This window comes from Diadema antillarum, unplaced genomic scaffold, assembly GCF_040938485.1.
Source record: "Diadema antillarum isolate AM-2024a unplaced genomic scaffold, OU_Dant_1.0 seq00001865_RagTag, whole genome shotgun sequence".
NCBI classification, from domain to species: domain Eukaryota; kingdom Metazoa; phylum Echinodermata; class Echinoidea; order Diadematoida; family Diadematidae; genus Diadema; species Diadema antillarum.
This window is the reverse complement of record NW_027272535.1, coordinates 41189-60927: the sequence shown is the minus strand read 5'-3', so window position 1 is coordinate 60927 and position 19739 is coordinate 41189. Positions and strand designations below refer to the sequence as shown.

General features: G+C 38.6%; 1 protein-coding gene across 1 annotated transcript in view; it reads left to right on the top strand.

The window, feature by feature from the left end:
* Positions 1–7821, top strand: part of LOC139712844 (probable G-protein coupled receptor CG31760) — a 44272-nt gene extending 36451 nt beyond the window's left edge. The window contains exons 11-13 of the mRNA XM_071624633.1: positions 4343–4445; positions 5657–5794; positions 7111–7821. Of these exons, the coding sequence (XP_071480734.1) occupies positions 4343–4445; positions 5657–5794; positions 7111–7821 (952 nt within the window). The remainder of the gene's footprint in view (positions 1–4342; positions 4446–5656; positions 5795–7110) is intronic.
* Positions 7822–19739: the final 11918 nt, after the last annotated feature.

The window sequence follows — 19739 nt, the reverse complement described above, 5'->3', positions numbered from 1 at the left end:
TGAAATGGAATAGAGCATACCATTTTAAGAGGACTTCAAAGTTTATTTGATGAAAATCGGGTTTGGAATGACTGAAACATCCGAAAACAAAGTAAAACACAGCGATCGTAATAAAAGGTGGGTCCCACACTTTATTAGAATTGCTCTGTTTTGGATATCTCAGCCATTTCAAAACCAATTTTCATCAAACAAACGTTGAATTCCTCATAGAATTACATGCTCTTTCATATTTCATAAGAGGTTTCTCATTATCTCACCAAAAAATGTTAGAAACCTGAAATTAGGTCTCAACCAAAACTATGCTGTACTCATCTTCTTCATTTTTTTTTCAATCTTCCTCCAATTTATATTAGAGGAGGTTGTTTCATTGATATGTGTACTCTACAATATTATCATGTAGGCCTATGCAGTAATTCAATCCGACGGATGAGAAGGGTGCTTAAATTTCCTTGCTTAATATAATTGAGATTCAAGTTTTCCCACAAGCCTAGAGATACATCTCAAGGTCAGGGGCGGATCCAGGAATTCTGTAAAGGGGAGGGGGGGGGGGGGCGTGACTAATATTTCTGGTGCCACTTTCGGGTTTCATATCATCTTTTTTTTCTTTTTTTTTCTTTTTGTTTTGAACGAAAAATAAAGGGGGCGTGCGCCGGTTGCGCCCCCCCCCCCTGGATCCGCCCCTGAAGGTTGATTTAAGACAACGTTTTTCCCTCCACTCTGTCAGATAATTCAATGAGAGTACGATACCAGTTATATGACATTGACTTCATGAACGTTGATGTGATGTAAATATGCATTCATTCATATTGCTATCATTCCTGTGAAGTTAGGGCTGTTAAAAAGATAGTGACATCTTGGCTGATACAAATGATCGCCTATAAGGTATAATGACGACAATAACATTTGCACTTATGTTGTCATTAACAGGTTGAAATAAAAACCCAAAATATGGTATTTATTTCTAAATAACAGAATCTTTGTATCTAATAGCAATTCCAAAAAAAAAAAATAATATCACTCCACAAAAGGTAAATAAAAGTTATGTAAATTTCGAGTAGTAGGTCTAGGTAGATGGTTTTAGGCTTCTATGAGTTACAAAATAATCATTAAAACAACCGGGCAAGTTCATTGTATTGTTTAATAACAATGCATAAAACTGCAGAACTTATCTCATATTAAAAAAAAAATGATCTCAAGAGAGCATACTTAATTAGCTCAGTGGAGATTTGAAAGGCCATGCTATTATCGCTTCCTCTTAATGACGCACTAGATTTACTAATATCACTCTAATAAGGACGCGATAAATCTAAAGAATGCAATAACTGTCTCATTTTACGTCCAATTTCGACGAACGCCTACCAGTTTGTTTGGTTTTACTCGACCAGTCTTAAGAACGTAAACAGAATTTCGGTTATATTGCTTCCCTTTTATGCAAAAAGTCAACAATCGCTGGGTTGTATTGATGCCATAAAACCATCTCGTCTGCCTGTCTTTAAGATAAGGTAATTAAGACGTCAGGATAAACTCAACTTATTAGGATTTTGGATTGTATAACTCATTGATGGTGGTGATATTTCATGTTTTATAAGACCGTTGATCTTGAATAAAGAGAAAAGTTGCTGAATATACCAATAGCAGAGTAGATGAATACGTAAAGACAGAGATAGAGTAACAGGAAATAATGCATTATTCACCAATTTATTTATCAGTTCTTCTATTCGTCCATAATGAAACGCGGAGATAAATACTGGAGAAAAATGAATGGAAGAACTTTTATTCCGCATTCTACGCAAAGTCACTGTTACTCACTGCAGTCAGAGTAGCGCAAATAATGTGAATCGGTATGGGGAAAGGAAAAGTGGGACGACATCATCACATAGTATGATAAGCAAAGTCAAGAGAGCTCACTGAAGCTGGTACAGTGGTAATTTGATGTTGTTGGAATGCTTTATATCGCAAGAGGGCAGTATGACAATACTGTATCCTGCCAAAGATATTTATGTGTGGGAAAAAACTTGCTACAAAATCACTATTTATTGCACCACGATGGCCACGAATCTGCATTGTCGTTAACCCTAATTCTGGATAGAGGATCTTTATCACAGAAACATACTGATATATTGAAAGTTGCAGATTTAGTAGCTATTTCTGTTAAAATTCGAGAGTTTTTGTTTCTTCCCACAGCAGCTACTTGTGTAAGATATTATTTCGTTATAATACGGGGCCATATTGCACAAAGGAGTACGAAATTTCATTACTTTCCTCTACCAAATAAAGCTAAATTGAATTTCAAGGGAGGTTCGCTTTGATATAGAGAATACTAGCCTCAAAAGAAATGCTAAATATCAACATCCGCACAATCATGAGGAATTATCATTTCAGAGAAAATCAAACAACTTGTAGGTCTATATTTTCTAATGTTACGGATGAAAATAATTTCCAGTCTGTCTTCAAAACCTTGAACTTCAGGTTTAAGCAGAAAAGCCCTCTTTCAAATTCTAGAATTGAAGTTGAAAAATGCTCTATACTTGGATACCACGCACGAGTTATTACATATTACCATGTATGAATGTTGTACATAATTTAGAGATTATGTATAGCTAATACGAACATACTGCGTGTGTGCGTGAGGACTCGTGCATTGGAAATCAAAGAAATCAGTACTTACCCTTATATGACCAACCACGTGATGTCCTACCGATTTTCGAGTGACAGTTCAAGATATTGCGATTGTGCCTGCAACTACTATCAGATCACCGGAAAGATAAGAGGGTGTTTTTATTTTATTTTCAAAGGGTGAATTCAAAATTACGCTGCTTTGACCACTAGTGGCGAAAATGAGTGAATAATTCATACAGGACATGCAGGAACTAATGCGCCCAGGTCCTATACCCATTTCTTTGACATACTTAGACAACCTGTTTTCTGTTGATGTCTCTGGGTACCTAGCAATGCTGGGCTAGGGGAAAATCATCTGGAAGAGCCATTTATAACCATGGAGATAAAACAACTTCATGGTAAATATTACAAACGGGGAGGGAAAGTGATATAGCTCAGGAAAGATGACCACATTATCGCTTACCAGACATTCTGATACACGCGATAAGAAATGACAAAAGTGTAGTGTTTCATTTATCGGCCAGTAAATTTACCCTTTATTTGCGAAGTCTTCTTGCGACTTCAAAGTGGAGCATGACACTTGTTCCCTTTGAAGATCAACTTTAAGTTTAAATACATCTTCATTTCAATCAAAATAACAGAGAAAATTGAATACAATGTATAAACAGAACATATTTGTAAATGTAACTTAACAAAATAAGGTGATAATGAGAATCAAAAATGTAGTCGCCTGTGAAAAAATAAAGTTATTGTGATCATGTTCGATTGCGTAAAACGCATTATTCCAAACAAAATACTGCACACTAATAATGCTAAATGAGGCATTATATCACATCACTGACTCACAGCTCACAGCATGCTAAGTCGACCACGTAGATTACTAAAGCCAAAGCTCAATCTATTTCGACATTGCCAGCCTGTGATTGGAGGAAGGCCGTTTGGATGATTATTTACGTGCTTCCTAATTGCCTCGATCGAGCAATGTCGAAAGAACGAAATAAAGAACCGGCAACAACGATATTTCTTGAAATCTAGACAGAGAGATATTGTAGTTTGGGTTTTTTTCTTCTGTTTTGTGTTAGCGGGAGGTGTCAGGTTATCGCATTAATTATATTTGCTTTTTTATGCTGTCCGGTTGCACTTCTTGATTCTAAAAGTTTGTTAATCCGAAAGCTGTAAATAAGGTTGTTGTATTAAAACAACAACAACCTTATTTTTTTTATTCGAAAATAAAGATTCGAAAATAAAGATTAGATTGTTATCACAAAGGTTGGTTCTTCTGAAGACTAGCTAATCCGGAGATGAAATTTTTAAAAACAAAGTTCGTTTACCACAAAGGCTTGTTTATCCAAAAACGAAATAAGATTCTTGATTCACGGGGTTCGTTAGCACGCATCTTCTATTCAGTTTCCCATTAGCCAATCTTATTTCATTTTTGGACCAACGAATCTTCGGAATAACGATCCAAATGTACCGATTAAAGAATCGACATATAATTTACTCTCGACTGAACGAACATGTAATTTTCATGTGTCGGAATAACGAACCTTCTGAGACACGATCCGTATTTCATTTTCGGATGAACGAACCTTCAGATAAGCGAACAACATTCCAATTTACAGCATAATTCAATCGTCTCTTGATTGAAAGAGAAATGGGATCAAGCATCAGAGAGTTCGGTAGTGCCTTTGACTAATCATGGGTTTTGTTTCTTTTTGAACAGTTTACCAGAGGAGGTATCTGGTCCGGACTCCTCTCTTCTCATCGACTTTTCTCGAGTGCATCTCACCTTCACGGTCATGACGTGCCTTATCTTCGTGTCAAAGGTCAGACCGTTTCCACTCTTCGTATTTCTGAATCTCTTCGTTCTCTCAGTTCAGATATTTCGTCTTCTATAGGGCCTAAAGGTTTTGCTCAGGGTCATGATCATATCAGTATCTATAGAAATAGAAATTAGGAAGATGTTGATAATGATACTGAAAATGGTGTTGATACCACCAAATATGTTTAAAAGGATGGTATAGTATTGGTGGAGATGAGAATTGGGCTTTTACGTTTTTGTGAGATACCAAGAAACCACTTATGAAACAGTACAAAGTACATTCAAAGTATATTTGATGAAAATCGGTTTGGGAATGGCTGAGACGTTCAAAAACAAAGTAAAACGAAGCAATTGCAATAAAAGATGGGCCCCGCCTTTTATTAGGATCGCTCTATTGGATATCTCAGCCATTCCAAAACCGATTTTCATCAAATAAACATTGAATTCCTCTTGGAATTACACGCTCTTTCACATTTCACAAGAAGTTTCTCATTATTGCACCAAAATGTTACAAACTTTAAGTTTCCACCAAAACTGTACGATTTCTTTAATCATTACCAGATCATTACTAATGTATATCTCCAGCTAAAATACTTCTTCAGCGTCCAGAGCAGTGCATCTTCACTTAGGCTCTTTCAGTTAATACTTTAGTCGCTCGATCCTTTTGAGTAAAATCCGTGCCTTTTTGTTTTTGTACTGTGCCTAAAAGGGAAAATTGCAGAAGATTTCGAGTAGTCAACATAGGTCATACCAAACTGCAGAGACATGCACACTGAATTTCCTGCTGGAAAGAACGCAGTGTCCCACACTGTGTTCACAATGTGTTCACATAGTCATCTGTGTGAAAACGCTCGAATTTAACAGTGTGAAGATGATTTCACACTGTGGTATGGATTTTCGCAGGGAGTTCACATAGCAATGTTCTGTTTCACACCGTGAATATATTGATGATTCACACTGTAATGATTCGCAATGCGTTCATAACGTTAAAACGCAATGTGAAGAGGTTCAGCACTGCGTTTGCAACGTCTTCCCACTGTGTTTCTCATTGTGTTTCACACTGTGGGACACAGTGTTCTTTTCCGCAGGGTTGCTCCTGTGACGAGCCGTCTATTTGATTGCATGTGCATGTGCGTGTGTGTGTGTGTGTGTGTATGTGTCTTTTAAGATTAATTTTTTCGTGTTTGTTTCCTGACTTTTTCTTACTCCTCGCAGATTGTTTTAGTGATAAAGACGGAGAAGTCACAGTCAGACGGGACAGCCAGTAATAGCGGCAGGAAAACTCCACTCGTCTTCACCATCGATACGTCTGAACACAAGATAGAGTTCACATATGAAAATCGAGAAGTATCGGTGAGTGCGTGGTCCTATTATCGATACCTCGAATCCTCTCTTGGTCCAATATCGTCTGGACGTCCCTTGATCCGATCGCAGGACCGGATCCATGTAGGAGACATCCATGATCATCAGAGCAGACTATTGAAAGGCTCTGATTGGACTGGGAACACATCTCTTCACCAAATGTACTGTATTAAACAAGAAGGACATGTTTACTAAAAACAAAAACAACCCCCCCCCCCCAAAAAAAAAAAAAAAAAACAACAACAACAAAAAAAAAACAACAAAAAGCAAAAACGACTCAGGACAGTCGGAAGAGATAAGCCTACAAAAAAATCCGTTGGAAAAGCCACACAAAAGGCGGTCATATGAAAATTCGATGTCAACTTGTACAGTCCTCCGGTGCACTTGCTATAGTCCACCTAGTGCTTAAAGGGATCGTATAGATTTAGTTAAGACATTTTTCGGTGAGATGATGAGAAGCCTCTTATGAAATATGAAAGAGCATGTCATTCGAAGAGGAATTCAACATTTATTTGATGAAAATTGGTTTTGAAACGGTTGAGATATGCAAAACAGAGCAATCTGAATGAAAGGTGGGACCCACTTTTTATCATGATCACTTTGTTTTACTTTGTTTTTGGATGTCTCAGCCATTCCCAAACCAATTTTCATCAAATAAACTTTAAATTCCTCTTAGAATGGTATTGCTCTGTACTATTTCATAAGTGGCTTCTCGGTATCTCGCAAAAAGTTAAAAGCCCAATCCTCATCTCCGCGATCTCCAACAATAGTATACTAAACCATCCCTTTAATGCCTCCCCCTCCCATAGCACCATTCCCTTTTGTTAAAATCATGTCTTTGGAACCTGACACTTATTACTCTGGGCTCATATTGCCGAGCAAGAATGGAAATGATGCATTAAAGAAATTTTGTTTCTTGAAAGCGCTTAATTCATAGAATAAAATTGAACACTATTGAAAGATACCTTTATGTTAGGGCTGTAATACTTTCATAAGTACACTGTATATCAACATGATGTTACCTACTTAAGGTGTTTTGTTTTTCGTGTAATGTTTAATGTACGATCGTGATTTCACTTAGGCTATTAAAATGGAAACTCCGAGTTCTGTCGCATTTGTGCATTTCTTATCATTAATCGCATGGCAGATTGCATAAAGCTATAATTTCTCGATCTTTAATCCCCCCCCCCCCCCGTCCCAGTTACTTTTAATTATTCTCATGTTTACCCACATTTCTGTTAATAGGTAAATTTTCTCTGTACATGATTCTTCATTTTCTTTCGTTGTTTTTTCCTCCACACAACCAGGATGAGCTAACTAGGATGCGGAGAGAACTGGTTGACATCAAAGAAATCGCCAAACTAGCCCCAGTGAACAGAAGCATCGTCAATCGCTACAAGCTAGGTATCTCCAAGAACGATCAACTATGCGACCCCAGTTCTACTACTGTGGTGTTGCAGTCAAGGGGACCCCTCACACGGGAGACAGGTCACGAGGACAATCCTTGTAGCACCCCGTTGTTCCTTAAGAAGACCCAGAAGGGGGCGGGAAACCCCTTAGCTGGTGTCGTCTTGCACTCGCTCTCCGGCAGGCACTCCAAATTGGAGATCCCCCGAAACCCGGACGGTCAACTGACGCTTTCTGTCAACTCTCTGAGCAGCGCCAAGGAGTCCTACACGAAATTCTCGCACGCCGTTGATAGTCCGCCTTCCCAGCGCGTGGCAAGAGAGAGGGAGCAGGAACCTTTCCGGGCGAGCGAAGAAGTGGCCGGCAGGACGGTCGATGCAAGCAGCATCGATTCTGCAGCACGTCGTACAAAAGATGATACACCGATATTCGTGGATGACGTTGTCAGCGGTGAAGCACACGAACAATCAAAACTAGACGTACCTGCTTCCTCTGAGCCTTGTCAAGAAATTATGCAAGGAGATGAACCCGGAGCAGCCCTCACAGTTTCTGTACTTCACCCTGGATGTAATCCGGACAAGGAAGCCCCATCTACACAGCAAAGCAACTGAAAGGAGGGCCTCCCGATTGAGGCTATAATTTTTTTTTTTTTTTTTGGAAAAGCTGCGTAAAGAAGGTGCTTCTGAAGACTGTTCAGAAGGAACGTAGAGAACTCAGTTTCTGTGAAGCAGAAGGCAGCAAGAATTGGCAATTTAATTGAACAAAATTACAACGTTGACTGTATTATTTTAAGAGACTTACAAAGTAATACACATGCACTTTTATAAGGAAGCTGTACTATAAGTCATAAGCAGTGATAAGCGACCGAACAAGCAATAATTTGAAAATTGGCATCTGACAGCATCATTTCTACGCCGTTTCCGTGATATTTCAAGAATTCAAGAATTTCGTTATAATTCAAGTCTTCAAGGCTTCCCCAATAACTTAAGAATTTCCTTGATAATTCAAGAGTGAATATCAATGAATATCAATGTCATTTGAAGACCATCAAGAGTTCTTTTGATGTCATTTGCAAAAAAAAAAAAGAAAAAAGTTGTAGGCAGTTAGGGAGTACTGTTCCTGAAGATCTAAGTGGTGTTTCAACTTTTACATAGTGGATCTTGTCTGTTCTGTTGGGAAACTTTGTTTGAGAGTTTCTCAATTTCTTTAAATTGTTTTGTCATTGCTGACTTCTAGGACCAGAATTCTACTTGTTCTTGTTTGTCAGTTTGAATCTTGAAATCATTTGCAGGCTTGTTATTCGACCATGGTAAGGATGGCTTCATCCCCTATGACTCTGATAACAGTTGACATAATGTTTTGCTGTGACTTGATTTAATTGTTTTTACGGCAAAAGACCCTTTGGCAGTCATATTGGAGACTGAATGAATGTCTCGTCGTGAAACGGTCACGTAGGCTTGTGTGCTTAGTTGTCAATAATAGTCGGTGCAGTGTGGTTCACAGGTGAAGAGTGTCTTTCTATAAGGCTGCGTTCACATAGAAGTATACTATTCGGGTATTCGGGCTCGTTTTTCGAGGGCACGCGAATAGCTTGAATCGAACGATAGGATTTCCTCACACCGGTTCACATAGGAGGGCACTATTCGAAAGTACCGAATAGCTGCGAAAAGTATAACAAATTGGGAATCGAGCTTGTTCAATTTTCTTGCAGCGTATACCGTCTCTCGTTTATGAAATAATGACACTTTTGGTCTGGATTTGCCCTTTAGCAAAAATAAGGATGTAGACTGACATTCTGATGCAGTTTAGAAATTGTTAATAAGATTTGCTGGGATGTAGGAGGAAGAAATCCTCACTGCATGGGATGGTGAGTTGACGGTGCGGGTGATGGTGTACTCGGTGCCCGAATACCGAATACCGAATACCGAATACCGAATACCGAATACCGAATACTGAATACTTCTATGTGAACCCAGCCTACGGCTGCGTTCACATAGAAGTATACTATTCGGGTATTTGGGGCTCGTTTTCGAGGGCACGCGAATAGCTTGAATCGAACGATAGGATTTCCTCACACCGGTTCACATAAGAGGGCACTATTCGAAAGTACCGAATAGCTGCGAATAGTATAGCAAAGTGGGAATCGAGCTTGTTCAATTTTCTTGCAGCGTATACCGTCTCTCGTTTATGAAATAATGACAATTTTGGTCTGGATTTGCCCTTTAGCAAAAATAAGGATGTAGACTGACATTCTGATGCAGTTTAGAAATTGTTAATAAGATTTGCTGGGATGTAGGAGGAAGAAATCCTCACTGCATGGGATGGTGAGTTAACGGTGCGGGTGATGGTGTACTCGGTGCCCGAATACCGAATACCGAATACCGAATACCGAATAGCGAATACCGAATACTTCTATGTGAACGCAGTCTTATAGACTGTTGGTATACCGTATATAGTTGCAGAGTGCGGTCACCGAAGAACGAATCAAAAGTCAAAGAATCCCTGTCAAAAGAAATGCACATCTGGGTCAGTGTCACTGAATCCAGGCAGCCAGGTGAGCTGGAGCGGTATTGTTGTCACATCGTAGTTCATGGCTGAGTTACTCACTGTGGTGCCGTATAGTTCCATCGCGTACTAGAGTTAGTACCAAATTTACACTGACTGGCAGATATATGGAGTTGCAAGGATGGACTTTGCATCCAACATTTCACTGAACGTCTGGGACTGAAGGGCTCAAAATCCTACTGATTGCTGGAAAATATTGCGATTACGTATTAAGTGGCGAGTATTGTACTTCATAGCCTAATGTACGTGCACAATATGTAAACCTCTGGTTGCACTTAGTGCAGTCTTCCAAGGGCTACATAGCTTTAGCCTGCAATAAAGCTGAGACACGATCGTCAAAAAGTGATCTTGTAAGGTAATTCCTGGGCAATAAACAGCGATATAAAGCTAGTGAAAGAGAGGGCTGTACCATGTGAAGATATAGATATTCCTTAACTTCTTACTTTGTGTCCGATTACGACGGTGAAGTTTGACTGTTGTTTTTTTTTTTTTTTTAGTAAACGCTATGACAGTGAACTTGAAAATGGCATGGAATTGTATTTTTACATTATATCCGTAAATTTAGATCCAGATGTGATGCATAGGATCTCAATGAAATTTTAAAGCACTTGTTGAGAATGGGATACTGCCACTTTTAAGACCAGCAGTACATGTTAATAGATATAGACCATAGGCAGTGTAAGTCTCCACACTATACTGATACTGGTACTGGGTCGTTTATTGATTTAGGAAAGATAGAGTTGGGTCATTGCGGCAAGAAAATATTCGTGCGAAAATACACCATTCAACTTGACCACGATATATCAGTATAACATTGTGGGTAGACTGTGTTTTCTCGGTATGCGATTCCAAACAATCTTTCTTTGTCATGTCTTCATATTTGTATTACTTGTGATGCCAGGCTGACTAAAGGAATACTTTAAAAGTGTTATTCTACGAGACTTCAGTTATAATTTTACTTTTTTTTCCTCCTCAAAAGAAATGTGAAAATGTAATGATATTGTGTCAAGTGCCTACAGCTTTGGTTCAATGAACTTGATTTGATATGCTGTACACCACATTCTGTCACTCATATTCACAAGATTGTACATTTCTACACTGACCTGAGATTAAACAGTACACATAGAGTCTTTGGCATTTTGTTTTTCCTACTTGTGTGATTATAACAATATTATAATCATAATTCATAGTCAAAGCCTGTGGCAAATGTTATGTTAAGAATGCTCAGTTAATTACCAGCGTACTCAGAAGAACTGCAAGGTTATAAGAGTTGATTGAATGAGAGATTTGAACCTGAAGAATTGCTGCTTTCTTGTCAGTCTTGTATGAAGTGAACTGGCAAAATCAACCTGTACGTGAGAGGTGAGAGAATCTGAACCCTTGTTTATACCGTCAGCAGATTTTTTTTTTCTAAATATTTCTACCCTTTTTTAAAGGTGCTGAATCCAGATATGGTTGATGCAACTCTTGCATCCTGAAAAATTCTGAGATAATTACTGATATATGAGATGGCCCCAAAATGGCCGCCACAATCTAAACTTTGTAAATGGTGAAAAAAAAATGAAGTGTTTTAGGGTGCTGAATCCGAATCTGGTTAATGCAAGTTGTGTACACTTGAGGATCTTTAGATATCTAAAATTGCCGCCAAAATGGCCGCCAAATATTTATTAGATAGTTCTAAGTTATACGATATCGACTACCTAAACTATGCACTACACACTGTATTTTACTCAAAATAAGAAGAAAATAGAAAAATTGCACGTAATGTGAAATCATAAAGCAGTATATTCAAATTTGTTCTGTAAACATTGAATTTGTAACTAATAAAGTGCATTATCACATAAACAAGTAGAATTGCCCTTCACGAGCTATTTCAGAGGTTTGCAACCAGTAATTATTATAATGCTAACTGGTCGAAATCGAAGTCGAAATCGAAGTGGAATTAAGTGAAAGAGTTACAAAAAAACAACAGTAATGTCGGTTGTATGTTGCATATTTGATATTTGGTCTGAATATTCCAAGATACGTTTTTGTAAATTCCCATGTATCCACAAGTGGATAACATTTCGATTGTTTTTTCACCTGTTTATATACGCGTAATAATATTAAAGGGATCATAAATGTTTATTGGTGGGAATGAGGGTTGAGCTCCTAACTTTCCAAGACACTGAGAAACCATTTATGAAATGTTACAGAGAATATCATTCTAAGAGGAATTCAAAGTTTATTTGATGAAAATCGGTTTTGAAATGGCTGTAATATCCAAAGTAAAACAAAGATGCCCTAATAAAAGGTGGGTCCCACCTTTTATAAGTTAGTTTTTATGTTTTGGATATCTCAGCCATTTCAAAACCAATTTTCATCAAATAAACCTGTAATTCCTCTTGGAATTACATGCTCTTTCATATTTCATAAGGGGTTTCATATTATCTTACCAAAAATGTTGGAAACCTGAAGCCAGATCTCAACCAAGACTATACCATCCCTTCAATGGGAAAGTTTACGCCCAAATATGTGGGTTGATTTAATGCACCAATGTTAAAGGGATGCTATAGTATTGGTTGAGATGACGATTAGGCTTTCAACTTTTTGCAAGATATCAAGAAACCCCTTTTGATATAGCATATACATAGCTAACCATTCTAAGAGGAATTCAAAGTTTATTTGATAAAAATCGGTTATGGAGTGGCTGAGACATCCAAACACAAAGTAAAACAAAGCGATCGTAATAAAAGGTGGGTCCGACCTTTTATCAGGATAGCTCTATTTTGGATATCTCAGCCATTTCAAAACCAATTTTCATCAAATAAGCGTTGAATTCCTCTTAGAATTACATGCTTTTTCATGTGTTATAAGAGGTTTCTCATTATCTCACTAAGAAATGTTAGAAACCTGAGTTAGATCTCAACCAAAATATACGATCCCTTTAGTAGTAGAACACATCAATAACGTTTGAAGGTTTTCCTTATGTATCTCATCCATATTGTTGCCCTGCATGCAGTGACGTCACAAACTATTGTAGTTTTCCCATTCAACGATGGTGATGATGACATTTTAAAACCTTCAAGCTGATTGTCTGATTTTCCTCAGACGTCGCTGATGTATTCTACTATATTGCTGCATTCACTCGATCCATGCACACATGTAGTATGAATTTGTTTCAACTTCCTCTTTAAGTCACTATGTTTGTCTGTCTGCCTGTCTGTCTGTCTATCCACCTTTCTCCTTCTCTCTATCCCTCTCTTTTTCTGTCTCATCACAAAAGAAGTGTGCCATTGTAGAAAGGGCTGAGGTTTAAGACTAGCTTCCCAGTATCGACCAGAGTAGTCTTGTATAACATTTCACGTAGATACTTGAATGAGCAAATGAATAAATAAACGAATAGATATGTAAATAAAAAAACAGAATATTAATTGTGAATCCATTGAACATGGAATGTGCACAGTCACAAGGCTATACATCTCTTCAGACACACTGGCCCGAATTCACGAAGGTGGTACAAATGAAATCATGGTTTAAACCATGGACAAAAACCATGGAGCGCCAAGTGTCGAATGTAATATTTCGTTGCGAAATCAGTCATTTCGACGATGAAATGATTATTTTGTGACGAAATGACATTTTGTAACTAAATGAACATTTCGTCCACGGAATGATAATTTCGTTAACGAAGCGGTCATTTTGTCGACGAAATGACCAGTTTCGTAAAGAAATATTCCGTGCGACACTTAAACCATGGTTTCATTTGTACCACCTTCGTGAATTCGGGCCTTTGGGTAAAAGAGGTCGCACACAGCATTTCCCAGGGACCTTGGAAAAAGGCAGAATATCGTAATTGTTCATCCACAGTTTCCACATGGAAGAGGAAGCAAACCCCTTCAGCTCTTGGAAAGGTCGTATTCAGTTTATTTCTTCTTTTATTTTATAACTTGCTCTATACAAATTGCAGTTGTTTATTCAAAACTGGCAAATCTCGCTTCGGCAATTGTATGCATGCTATACCCACACAGCATGGATGATAGTCTAGCTTCTGGACTCTTTTTACTCGTAGCCGTGATTGTACGCGACAAGCCGTATGAGGGCGTGACACCCGAGGATTGCGATACCCAAGGTGTTGGGCGCGCAGTCTCTCGATTATCGCGATAAGAACATTTGCGCCATCTCTTGGTCGCACCAAGGAAAAGGGGACGGAGCCCAGACTACATGGATGACTGCACATAGCTAGAGTCCAAAGCGTTTCATTCTGCAATACGGTAGACCCTCGAGCATTCAAAACTTCGTCCTTCCACAGTTAAGTGTTCCACCTTCGCCGTGTTTTGGTTGTGCGCGACACGAGAATGGATCAGAACATGACGGGCATGATTGGGCAGTTTATCAGGTACGGCAGAGACGTGCAGCCCGAGAAATTGACTAAACTTTACGATGACTGGGCCGAGGAGGGCAGCTATGACAAGGTTAGAGAATTCATGTCCTATTATTCACTTTACAGGCAAAGAGTACAATATATTTATGAATTCTTGGATGCAGTAATTATTCGTATGTTATCATATGTATCTATGGGGTAAAATGTTATGATTGAAAACATTTACGTCTCCCGTTTGACGTCGTTCTGAAAGTTGCAAGAGCGTGGAGACCAAAACTGAAATGCAGTACTATGCGTGTAGTATTGTCTGCAGAAAATTAATGAAAATCAATCACAATTGTAACTCAAAATGAACTGTTTTACGAACGACTGACATGTCAACATTTCGTATGTTTGTGTGTTTTTTTTTTTTATGGAGTTGCTAATGTAATATGCGAAAATGTGGCATGGTACTTCCCCGAATGTTAAATTTGCACGCATACGATCAAAGCATGAAGACGGAACGATGATGATGATGATGATGATGATGATGATGATGATAAACAGCATTTATATGGCGACATTTGTCTGTAAAGAACATACATAGGAACCCGGCTCCCACAATCATCTGCGTATTCCACACATTATGTGACAACGTAGAGCGTTAAGACCGTAACAATATTTCAGAAAAAGGAATACAATTTATATGATAGATGAACAAACTCTGCTGGCTCACATTTGGTACACTTAAACAAATTGAAAGACAATCAAATTTCTACTTGCATATTATCTAAAAAGTCATCGTCTCAAGTTCCCTGTTCCCGTATAATTTTAAGTCACTTCGAGCGATAACAATAAGCCAATCCGGAGTTAGGCTTAGCTCATGTGTAAGGTGATAAACATGACGTCTCTTTTTTTCTCATTTGGTTAGGCACTTGACTTTTTTTCCCAAAACGACATACTGCATAAGCCTGCTCAACATGATAATGGAATTCATCAATAACCATGTTCAAGTAAAGAATGAATTTGTGTAGACCGGGTAATGAGACTGGTCCATCGATAACATTCACACTTGTGGAAGCATCCATTTCATTATTTTGCATATTGAAAGTATTACAGCATCAAACTTTTGCTGTAAATACTGCCAAATACCCAGCCTTGCGTCAAAGCCCTCGCGCTGTATGATGGGTATAACGGGCGAGCAAAGCGAGCCATATCCGAGCGCAACAGCGCGAGGGCCTCGCGTTGTCCAACTCAGCTGAGGTCACTTCGTTCGCCCTTGATCATTCGCTCACCACCATACAGCGAGAGGGCCTTGACAAAAGGCTACCAAATACCAGGCTTGTCGTCAGATGTTTGCGCCAACAGGCACAATTTATGAGGGTTTCATGAATAATTATTATATAATGCAGATCTTACTTATCTCAGTAGATATAAGTACCAATATGACCTGCCAGGATTTGTAGCTTTACTGAAGTGACGGTCTCTCAGAAAAGAGGAACGCTCGTTGCACGAAATCCTCGCCTATCACTATGCAATGATCATTTTGAATTCTGTCTTGCATTTAATCTTTTTTTTTCATTTGAAAGTTATTAGGTGTTATTGTTTTGGATATTTGAGCCATTTCAAAACCAATTTTCATCAAATTAACTTTGAATTCCTCTTTGAATTACACGCCCTTTCAATTTTTCAAAGAATTGTCATGAAAAACATTGGAAACCTGATGCCCCATCTCAACCAAAACTGTATCACTATCTCTTTATAAATGCTCCGCATTACATTTCAAAAGCATCTTGGGGATATTGTAATTAAGCCACTCTCTTGCAACCACTTTTGAGGAATGAAGATAGAGCTCAATCGTGCAACACTCATATTTCTCTCCCAAAGTCCAAAGTTTGCCAGAAGTTGTCATCTTTATTGCCAAAAAGTCCTCGCGTGCAACTACACCAATATTTTTGACGTGAAGAATAAATACATTCCTAAACACTATAATTAGGTAGTTTCTTCAAACAATTGGATGGCATTTGTTTTCTTAATTGAGTTTACATGTCTGTCCAGATTTAATGAGAATTGATTGAACACTTTGGTATTGTGTACCAAAGCTCTCATTAAAGGTAATCTTCGGCCAGTTCCTTTCACAGACATATTGAACCGTTTTCGGTGCTATATTTACCTGTCCGGTTTGGGTGCTGTCTCGTGTTTGTGTGTGTGTGTCTGTGTCTGTGTGTCTGTGTGTGTGTGTATGTGTGTGTATTTCATGTTAATAAATATTTCAGCCATAACGGGGGGGGGGGGGAGTTCAGCATGCATGCCTAACAATAGTTGATAATTATATGCACAGACGTATCAGTGCAGCTGACCCATTTCATAACCCCTTGGATCATCTTTTCTTCTTCTTCTTTTCTTCTTTTGGAATCCCCCCCCCCCAACCCGTTTTATGGGAGACATAACCTGCGGACCTACCACACACATGGACTATGAACGCAATTCCTTGTCTGATCGGACCAGCATTGCCGCCACCTGATAATGTGCATCTTGATTATACATTCAGATGTTTGGACAATGACGATTGTGTAATCATGCATCGTCACTGGCAAAAGAACCGTTTCCCTCCTTTCGGTTTTATTTCGCTGAGGTGCCCTTTCAGACTTCACTGCATTTGGAGGAGAAAAAAAAAAACAATGATGGGGAACAGTCAACCTAAAATCATGACAAATTTTGTGTCACAAAGTTAGTAAGTACTGAAGTGGACGCTTGTAGACACGCATGTAAGACATCACACCGTTGCAGTCCACGTTTACTTCAGGGAGGTGCTAGAGAAGAAGAGACAACAAAACGAGGAATTTTCGCGTGCACTTTAATTTCGCGAATTTGGCGAGCGCCAAGATTCGCGAAATTAAAGTGCACGCGAAAGTCCTTGTTAACATTATATGCATTGAACGCCAGTGGCACTTCGCGAAAATTTCATGCCACGAAAAAGGCTGTCGGCTCCAATTCGCGAAAAATTCATGCCGCGAATATATCATGTTTTACAGTATATACTGCTCTCCTTTGAAGTCATGCGCGGCACCGCCGAGAAGTTATGCGTTCAACTACAGGTGTTACCCACGTACTTTGACAAAAGAGAGCATCAATAATCGGGAATAGCGCTCTCACATCTAGAAATACTTGCCCCTACTGCAATTCGCTCTCTCTTTCAATGTGATGGCAACGATGAAGTTGTGTACCTTGAATTGGAGCAGCGAATCAAAATGCAGTGTAAAACTGACAATCTTAACAGCAAATAGTTTAAAAGCACGCTGGAACACGCTTTAGCGGAGTACTTTATTTGAAAGATCAAAATATCCCAGATTAAAAGATAGAAAACTAACATGCGGAAATGTGCGCATTATAGAAAACTATTAGGTTTTAAGAGGGCCTAATTTTCATTACATTTCGATTTGCGCATTACGAAGAAACTAGAAATACATGTTTATGATATTGAATTCTTTCCTAAACTATTCTAAATCAATTCGAGTATTTCATTTAAAGACACTCAGTCGTGGCGAGTGGTTTGTGCGGCACGGAGACGAACGGAACACGCTGCCTCCCCCATTCTGTATCAAATATAGTGACCCCCGAATGAGAATAGCGCTGGCTCAATGGGTCAGCGAAAATACGGTAGGCTACAAGAGAGCTCCCTGTGCTTATCTCCTAACCCAAAAATGGCTGCCCCAGCGAGCCACGAGCACAGAACTCTTACACATAGAAGAATCACACCCATTCACAACCCGCTGAGCTCGGTGTCGCCACCGCGCACCCCGGATGTGACGCCTCAGTGCACACGCCGCCATGTTGCTTAGCGGAACCTCCCAGTAACCTCCGCAGCTCCTCGCGAGTACGGTACGGTCAACTCACTGATCGGACAGTATGACAGCCGCTATAGCCCTTGATATTTACTTGAACTTGTAACTGTCAAACTGGTACTTCTCAATCCAGCGTTGACCACAGATTCATGTACTCATTTATGTTATTTATTTCACACTCTTCCCTGAAAGTTGTCTGTATTAAAACAGGTGTTTTTTCCCCTTTCGGATAGATCTATTTGACTTCGGAGACGTGATCTGCTTTGGTATAAAATAATCTAAGACACGCGCCTGTCCTTGTCTGTGTCCTGCCATTTTTCTGATACCCCTCTCAACCCTATGTCTTGCATTTTTTCCCTCCAATGATATTGTAAGAAGATGTGTGTTCGTGCTTTTGATTTTTCTCCCATTAAACAGGTCAAATTAATTTCCAGTCAGTCCAGTTGTAAAAATCAGTGATTTGTGGATATGATCATGTACCGTAATACATCTTCCCCATCTGACATACTCGTTCAACATATTAGAAATTTGGAAGACAATATCACCTTAATTATCTATATTCCTGCTGTTATCATTATCATTAGTAGTGTAGTACATGTACAATGTAGTTGTAGTCACTATTGCACATATCGGTATAGGAAGCAATAGGCCTATAGGCATATATACACTGTATATCTGTATACATGAAATAAAACAGAAATCAAGTTCATGCTAATCAGCGACAATTTATTTCACCACACAAATTTTTGAGCGATTTGCAACAACACTTGAGAAAGAGCGAATCGCTCAAATATTTGTGTGCTGTAAATAAATTGTTGGTGATCAACATGAACTTGGTTCCTGTTTTACTTTCGATATCATGATATTGCTGCACCAACATGTAGACTACCCGGTGCTCAATCAATATACAATATATATATGTATATAGCAAAAACTTTGAGCAAAGAAAAAAAATATATTATATATATATGTATATATATATATGAGTATTCACACACACACATTACAAGCATGAACTCCTTTCAAGATTGTCTTCCCACAAAAAAACAGGAAGTTAAGTTGGACAGAGTTAATTTTCCTGATTTTTTGCAATTTATTTGACATTTATCAAGGTCAAAGTTGATTGCTGAGAATCAACCACAGTACAGTGATATACAATTTGCTTGAAGTACACGTACCATTATCATACCTAATACGGCGGCTAAATACATGTATGACAAATATTGCATATTGCGAAAGCAATGGTTCATGAACATGCATTAAATTGGCAATGTGGCAACAACATAAAAATAAATCCATGAATAATGGACACTGTCTGGCAAGAATATGAAAGGCATTCTTGGCAATGATAACAAAGGCAATACATTCATAAACACAGTCATGTAGTGCAAAATTGCACTTGCTCTTGTTAGGTTAAGCACCATTTAAAATGAAATCCTGCAATATAGTTTGAAAGAACAGAAGTGAATGTGATAAAAACCTAAAATGGCAATAGAAATCAAAACGCTTTATCCTGGCAAGGAAAGCGTATTATTTAGAAACAAGACACCAAACAGGTTAGTCATCGCATTCTTCATCAGCGACCAGGATGCGATGTGATGGTAGATTAAAATCCGTTTCTGAAGCAGACATACACACAAGGGTATATGTCTGTTCCTGGTCGGACGGATTTCAAAACTAAAACTCAAATTTCAAACACCTAACATGCAAAATTAAAATTTGTTCTTCTGCACGTATATTGTACCCTCATGAGATGTTGTGGAAAGTTGAATAAAGT